General features: G+C 46.1%; 1 protein-coding gene across 1 annotated transcript in view; it reads left to right on the plus strand.

Moving 5' to 3' along the window:
• Nucleotides 1–7,788, plus strand: part of TNC (tenascin C) — a 71,243-nt gene extending 63,455 nt beyond the window's left edge. The window contains exons 21-26 of the mRNA XM_029960592.1: nucleotides 109–239; nucleotides 1,211–1,343; nucleotides 3,319–3,470; nucleotides 4,316–4,412; nucleotides 5,916–6,077; nucleotides 7,556–7,788. Of these exons, the coding sequence (XP_029816452.1) occupies nucleotides 109–239; nucleotides 1,211–1,343; nucleotides 3,319–3,470; nucleotides 4,316–4,412; nucleotides 5,916–6,077; nucleotides 7,556–7,788 (908 nt within the window). The remainder of the gene's footprint in view (nucleotides 1–108; nucleotides 240–1,210; nucleotides 1,344–3,318; nucleotides 3,471–4,315; nucleotides 4,413–5,915; nucleotides 6,078–7,555) is intronic.
• Nucleotides 7,789–8,289: the final 501 nt, after the last annotated feature.

An 8,289-nucleotide genomic window follows, 5' to 3' on the forward strand; every position in this document is an offset into this window, starting at 1 on the left:
GGAGGAAAGGTTTGCTTTCCTGGCCTGTTTGAATATGCTGCCCATAAGATAGTCAGTGTGTTCAGTTCCTCAGAGATGTGACTGTGATTGCTCTGGTGTCTCCCTCAGGACTGGATGCTCCAAGGGATTTAAGTGCCACTGAGGTTCAGTCAGAAACAGCTCTGATGTCTTGGAGGCCTCCACGTGCTCCAGTCACTGGGTATCTCCTGATTTACGAGTCCATTGATGGCAGAGTCAAGGTACAGCACTGGCAACCAAACCAGAGGGGTTTTGCCTCAAAACTGGGCAGCAGAAATGCTCTGAAGTGTCCAGCAATGAGCCATAACCACGTGCCTTAAATTAAATATAGTAAAATGCTAATTATCTCTTTCAGGGCCAGACTGAACACAAATGCATTTAGAACCTGCTTAAATACTTTCCTACATTATTCCCTGGAACGGGAGCTGAATTTTGACACTCATCTCTCCACAATGCAGATAAAAGCACAAACAAGGGTTTTCCCTCATTCCAAACCTGTGTCATGGAATAAACTCACACACCCCAGAGGATGGCATTCCCCTTTCTAAACTCAGGAGGATCCATCCCTGGGGTCTTCTAAGGCAGGATGAGTCACCTTTGGAAGTGCCTCTTGTTCTCCAATGATTTGATTCTGTTCCTACATAATTAGATTACACAAAGTGATCAATTATGAACCAGGTGAATTCCAAGGAAAAAACCACCCAATTTTGGATGCCCAACCTCATACCTCAGAGACAGTTCTGAATTCCAGGAAGGCAAATTCCCTAAGCACTCTGCACATCAGTCTTTTACTGTGAGAGAAAAGCAGCCTTTGGAGGACTGGAGTGTGACATTTCCTTGTCCTAAAGGATGATTCTTCCCAATTTTTTATGAGTTTGCACATTCAAGGCATGTAAACATTCCTGCTGCCTTGCTTTTAAACCACACAGCTCGTGTGTTATGATGGAAAAGACTGATTTCCAGGCAACTTCTACTGAACTTTTAGGGAAAGTCAGCTTGATAAAAATCTAAGAGGAATGAGTTTGTATTAATAGTTTTGTATCGATAGATTTGTGCTAATTAACCTAGATGGTTAAAAATACCATAAATAATTGCCACAAAAAATGATGTGACAGCCTAAAATATGTAACCATTCTGGTCATTTTACTTTTCATTCTCTGAGATCTCTCTGTATTATTTTTCCTCTCCCTAGGAAGTCATCCTAAATCCTGATACAACTTCCTACAGCCTGGCAGAGCTGAGCCCATCCAGTCAGTACACAGTGAAACTCCAGGCCTTAAATGGATCCCTGAGGAGCAAAACAATCCAGACTGTTTTCACCACAAGTAAGGACTTTAGAGCACATGCACAGCTGAAATAATCTAAATTACTGCTCTCAGGACAGAACTGAGCTCTGCAATAAGGACAAACAGACCTCTTAGAAGAGTTTAATCCTATTTTTATTATGCACTTGTAGTGTTGGTGCAAAGTCTCTAAAGTTCCCCCTGAGTTGTCATCTGCTTTTCCCAGACTGGCAGGATGAAATTCTTTACTAATGTTCACCCTCATCACCTCTCTCTGATGAAACATCCTGCCTTTCCCATGGAAAATATCAAAAGGAACTCTTTAAAATCCAGCTGACACCCTGATTTGCCTCTGAGCTGTGAAAACAAATCAGAGTTTTGAGCTGCAGTGAAGCAAACCACGAACACAAGTGAGCTCAGTGATCTGAGGAGATGAATTTCTGGGCAGTTTGTCCTCCTCTTTCTGGGATGGGTTTGTCTCAAAGCCACACTGCTCCAGCCCTAACAGGACAGCTCTCCAGGGAGCTGGATGCAGGAATAAATTGGTTTCTCTGAAGGTCACTTCCCAGCTGACACTGAGAAAAAGGAGCTGTTCTGTATTAGCTGTGACACTCTGCCTGTCATTTGTCTCACTTTTCACAGTTTCCAGCCTTCCAGGCCCAGCAGGACCTTCAGCCATTCCCATTCCCCCTCCTCCTGCTCGTACCAGCCTCAGCCCAAGGACTGATGAAGTGCTGATAAAAGTCACCCAGCCCAAGTGTGCTCAGTCACTGCTTGTGTAGAGCAGGAGGAGCTCCACCAAGAGCCCCCAGTGCACAGAAATAGGAGGAGAATTAAATCTGGGGCCATTTAGCTGATGTTTGGTAAATTGACCACAAGCAGGGACTGACCAGGGGGACTTCAGGCAGGTGCTTAAGCCTGGCCTAAACTCTAAACATGCATTTGTGTGCTCATTAGTGAGAGGGAAGCACTGAAGCAGCTCCCTGCAGAGCCACTTCCCTCCAAATCCCAGCGGTGGTGGGAACTTGCCCAGCCTCAAGTCGCACCAGGGGAGGTTTGGATTCACTCTTAGGAAAAATTTCTTCATGGAAAGGGTTGTAAAGCTTTGGACCAGCCTGCCCAGGGAAGTGGTGGAGTCACCATCCCTGGAAGTGTTCAGAAAATGTGTGGATGTGGCACTTGGGGCCATGGGTTAGTGGTGAACACAGTGGTGGTTCTGGGTTGACAATTGGACTTAATGATCTTAAAGGTCTTTTCCAACCTTAACAATTCTATGATTCTCTGAAATTCTCTGTAGCTGAGGAACAGGCAGGGAAGGGCAACACACTGGAAAGGACCAACAGCCACTGTGTGAGCAGCCACAGTTAAAACCTCTTCTGTGTAACATCACTTAATGGAACCATTGGCTGAGACAGTTAATGGCCTGAGAGAATTGAAAAAGAAAAAAACTAAAGCTTTTTTGGGGTTTAGAAATCGTTCTGACTGCAGTGATGCTCTTGGCTCATTGTCAGAAAGAAATACTTAACATTTCCCTGTAATTTCAACTCTTACTTGGGTTTTTAAAGCTCAGTTTTATATCATATTTAGTACTGTGCTTGCTAGCAAAATACTCCCAATTAATTTATTTTTGGTTGAAAGCTTGTCTTTATATTCCCCCTCCCTTTTCTGTCCCGTGATCAGAGATTGGTGGGTTTGGTTTAACCCAGAAGTTGCTGTACCAGAGCTGAGGACATTTCAGTGTTTAGCTGGAGATGCACTCCCTCCTCGTAGGGACTCACCTGGCATTCCCAGCACTTCCCAAAGTGCAGACAGATGGGCCAAAGAACATCCAAAAGAAAAATTTACATCATCTACTGTTTCCTGTGAATGTTTTATAGGATGTAATCATAAACCTGCTTCCAGGTTCTGTTCCTGACTGTACCATTGACCCACAGTGGATTTTCCTCATCTGTATTAGAAATTCCTCGTAACTGCTGATTTTTTTTAAGCACTGCTCTGTCTTTTCTCATGTGTGCAGCTGGGCTGCTCTACCCTTACCCCAAGGACTGCTCCCAGGCCCTCCTGAATGGAGAAGCCACCTCTGGGCTCTACACAATTTATGTGAACGGGGACAAGGCTCAACCTCTGCAGGTCTTCTGTGACATGGGCGAGGACGGGGGCGGATGGATTGTGAGTATTGGGCAGCAGATCCCACCCTGCTCATCTGGGGCATCCCTCAGAGTGTTTATTTGATCAGAGTAGGGCTCACTTGTCTCTAAATCCGGGGAATTTTATCCTAAAACAAGGTTACTAGCTCTTCCTGTAGCTGGAGGAGAGAGAGGTGTCTCCAAAGGATGGGTCACATCAGTGGTTCCAGCACCTTGGAAAGGCACTGATCCCTCTCCACTGGCTACAGGGGCTGCTGGAATGACCATCTTAGATTGATACACACCTTCTAAATAGTTAACTAGGTGAGGGGAGGGTGAACTGACTCTATTTGGATGAGAGACAGAGTGAAGGAGGTTAAAGCACAAGCCAGAGGAACATTTGTTCAGCACGTGGAGTGGTGGCCAACAAGTCTTCCCAGGCCACTGTACAAGGGATAGTAAATGAATGGCATTAAAAATATACTGATATCCTCAAACCTGAACGTGCCAGAGGGACCCAGGGCACAGGAAGGAAAAAGGAGCTGGAGAAATGCATGGCTAGGAGAGAGGGAATGGAGAAATCCTTGGCCGGGGAACACAGAACTGCAAGAGGTTGTTAAAAGGGCAGAGAGCAGGAACTGAAAGGCAACATCATATATGGGAGCCTGGGAAGCCATCAGAGAAACCCAACAGAGAAACCAGAGACAAAAAACCCAAGGAGCATCCAACAGTCTGGGTATAATTCAGTAATTTCAGTGAGACTCTGCTTTGGGTGGTATAAGAAGGGGGAAAGGAGTGTGAAGTTCTGTGTTTGTGAAAGCCCCAGGGCTTGTCCCCTCTCTGCCCAGGGCAGTCTGTCCATGACACTCGTTCCATGTGGGGTTGTAGGTGTTCCTGAGGCGTCAGAACGGGAAGGAAGATTTCTACAAGAACTGGAAGACTTACGTGGCAGGTTTTGGAGATCCCAAGGATGAATTCTGGATAGGTGAGTGGCAAGAATTTGTCTTTTTTTTTAATTAAAAAAGCCCCAAAGATTAGGAACCACTTAGAATCTTCCATTTAGCTGGCAAGAGTCTTTGTAAAGGGGAATATGGTCTGGGGGAAGGAGGACAGGGAGATCCTCTGTGAGGTGGACTGAGGTCCAAACCTGTCCCTGCCACTGCAGTTCAGAGATGTCGTGTTTGGGTCACCAAAGGTACCCACCCAATGCCCACTGGTGCTCTGGAAGAAATCACAGGTGACCTGAGAAGCAACTGCAAACCACCTTCTTCCTGTGCTCCTGGGACACCCCCAGCAGCAAAACCCTGTGATTCAGAGGAGCCAGGCATGGAAAATAGATGTGGAAAACCAACGTTTTGTGAAAATAGAAGTGAAACCCCCACATTTGGGAAAATAGAAGTAAAAACCCCCCACATTTTGGAAAATAGAAGTAAAAATCCTACATTTTGGGAAAATAGAAGTAAAACCCCCACATTTCAAAGGTTGTGCTGCATTTTATTTGGTTGTCAGTGAAAGATAATGATGATCACACAAAACAATTTTGGTTGCTTTTCCCAGTGATCTTCCTGCTTCTCTGGCTGCAAGATAAGAGCTCTCTCAGTCAGCCTGGGTTTGTTTATTTGCTTTTGTGCTGACACCCCCCTCCAGCTGAACTTTCCTCCCCGGTGTTGAAAGTTCAGTCCTCACCTGCTTTATTTCTATAGCCCACTCTACTCCCATTTATGGGATGGCAGAGACACAAACACAGAAGGACAAACAAACCGTGCTTCTGAATCAGAGAAGCCAAGCAGAAAAAACAGAGGTAGAAAGCCAACATTTTGGAAAATAGAAGTGAAAAAAAAAAACCATTTCTGAAGGTTGTGCTGCATTTTATTTGATTGTCAATGAAAGAAAATGATGATCACACAGCACGACTTTGGATGCTTTTCCCAACGAGCTTCCTGCTCCAGTGATTGCAAGTTAAGAGGTCTCTCAGTCAGCCTGGGTTTATTTATTGAAAGGGAAGGGGTCTCTCAGTCAGCCTGGGTTTATTTATTGAAAAGGAAGGGGTCTCTCAGTCAGCCTGGAGTTGTTTATTGAAAGGGAAGGGGTCTCTCAGTCAGCCTGGGGTTGTTTATTGAAAGGGAATTGTTTATTGAAAAGGAAGGGGTCTCTCAGTCAGCCTGGATTTATTTATTGAAAGGGAAGGGTCTCTCAGTCAGCCTGGAGTTGTTTATTGAAAGGGAAGGGGTCTCTCAGTCAGCCTGGATTTATTTATTGAAAAGGAAGGGGTCTCTCAGTCAGCCTGGAGTTGTTTATTGAAAGGGAAGGGGTCTCTCAGTCAGCCTGGATTTATTTATTTGCTTTTGTGCTGACACCACACCCTCCAGCTGAACTTCCCTCCCCGGTGTTTGTGCCCTGCCTTCTTTCTGCAGCCCGTTTATGGGAGGACCCGATGGCAGAGAAACAAACACAGGGAGACAAACAAACTGCTCCTTTTTGTCCACAGGCCTGGAGAACCTGCACAAAATCACTTCTCAGGGGCAGTACGAGCTGCGTGTGGACCTGAGGGACAAGGGGGACACAGCCTATGCTGTCTATGACAGGTTCAGTGTGGGGGATGCCAAGAGCAGGTACCGCCTCAGAGTGGATGGGTACAGTGGCACAGCAGGTGAGAGCAAATATTGATCTTTTTCCCTTCTCGTTTATGATTTCTCCCCCACTGACTCTGTAATTGTGGGTGTGTTGATCAGTTCACAGCAGGTACCTTTTCTCTGTGCCAGGTGTTTGAAAATAGGGATGTATCAATGTGGTTTATGTTTCCATTTTAAACCCTCCAGTCATTTGGGTGCCGCATTTCATGCCATGCTTGTGACAGGATTTAAACAAGTATATTAAACCACAGGATGTATCTCATCTGGCCAATCTTGACTCTCCTCTATGATATTGATTGTTTTACTTCTCCTTTATGATTTTCTCCCCATTGGCTCATGGTAACTGTGTGTATGATAATCACCATCACAGCAGGTACCTCCTCTGTGTTAGGTGTTCCAAAATATCAGTATATTTTATGTTTCCATTTTAAATCCTCCAGTCATTTCAATGCCACATTTCATGCCATGCTTGTGACAGCATTTAAACAAGTATATTAAACCACAGTATATCTCATTTGGCCAATCTTGACTGTCATTTATACAGCCAATAATAGCTTGGCACAGCCTCATTCCTTGCCAGTAGAATTTGCAGCAAAGTCCTGCTATAACATGATTTATAATTTTGCTGAACAAATCAGCTGCCTTTTGTAATCATGCTGGGGCAAACCCTGCAGCCCTTACTGAGTCCTCTTCAGGGCTTCAGAGGATTAAGAGATAAATCCAGTTTCACAACCTGTCTTAAAAGGAGATAATTTCACGCTGCTGGTGCAGAGATGTGTGTGGGCTCTGCCCTGTGACCAGCACAGGAACTTTGTGCACAGACTGTAGAGATACAAATGATATGAAGCAGGAGAATTAATGTCTGTTTAGTTTAGGTGGGATATTGGGAAGAACTCCTTCCCTGGGAGGGTGGGGAGGCCCTGGCACAGGTTGCCCAGAGAAGCTGTGGCTGCCCCAGCCCTGCAAGTGTCCAAGGCCAGGTTGGATGGGGCTTGGAGCAACCTGGGCTAGTGGAAGGTGTCCCTGCCCATGGCAGGGGGTGGGACTGGATGATCTTTCAGGTCCCTTCCAACCCAAACCATTCCAAGATTCTATGATTTAAGGCAAATACACTGGTGCAGGTTGGTAGTACCTGCTACAGCTAGTAGGGTTTGATCAATGTGGAGACTCCTTTGGTCTTGATTCCCTCCTTGTGACTTGCTCTGTCCACACTGTACAGGGCCAAAATCCAACTTCCAACTGAGCTGCATAAAAACAAAAACCCACTTGATATGTTCGGGGTTAGAAACCCCCTGGAAAAATATTTTGATTTGCCTGCGACGACAAAAATTGTGTATTTCCTTCTGTATTAAAACAAGGCCAGTTTTAAAAACTTAAATACACTTTCATGATTTAGGCAGTGCATGGCACAGTCCAAACATTTGCTCCAGAATGGGCATTCCCATGAAAAACCAGGCAAAACACTGACCTTGCTCTTTCATCTCCTCCCATCCAGGTGACTCCATGACCTACCACAATGGAAGGTCCTTCTCCACCTTTGACAAGGACCATGATTCTGCCATCACCAACTGTGCTTTGTCATACAAAGGTGCTTTCTGGTACAAGAACTGCCACCGGGTCAATCTGATGGGCAGATATGGGGACAACAGCCACAGTCAGGTGAGTTTGGGGTTGGAAGCTTCTGTAATCCATGAGAAAAAGGAGAATTGCAATAATGGACCCGTCTGATGGTTCAGCCAGATGTCAGAGCACCAACCCATTCTCCAGGATCATAGAGAAATAGATGGGCAGTTGCTCACAAAATAAGGATTTAACATCAGCTGTTGAAATATTGATGTTTTTTGTCTGAGTTCCCAAGGGAATATCCCAATGTGCAGGGAACAATTCGAGTTTTCAACATGTGAAACAAAATGTTCTTCCTGCCCTGAAAGCCAGGCAAGGAGGGACAGCTCTGGGGGGCAGAGGTTTAACAGGACCAAGCTCAAGGTGCTGCACCTGGTCCAGGGCAACCCCTGGGTCAATCCAGGCTGGGGATGAGCAGATGGAGCAGCCCTGGGAGAAGGACTTGGAGGGGCTGGTGGGGGACAGGCTGGACATGGCCCAGCCCAGAACCCCCCGTGCCCTGGGCTGATCCCCCAGCGTGGGCAGCAGGGTAGGGGGGGATTCTGCCCCTCTGCCCCTCAGGGGAGACCCCCCTGCAGAGCTGCTCCAGCCCTGGGAACAGCACAG

Source organism: Manacus vitellinus, unplaced genomic scaffold, assembly GCF_001715985.3.
Source record: "Manacus vitellinus isolate BGI_N305 unplaced genomic scaffold, ASM171598v3 scaffold_27_pilon, whole genome shotgun sequence".
NCBI lineage: Eukaryota > Metazoa > Chordata > Aves > Passeriformes > Pipridae > Manacus > Manacus vitellinus.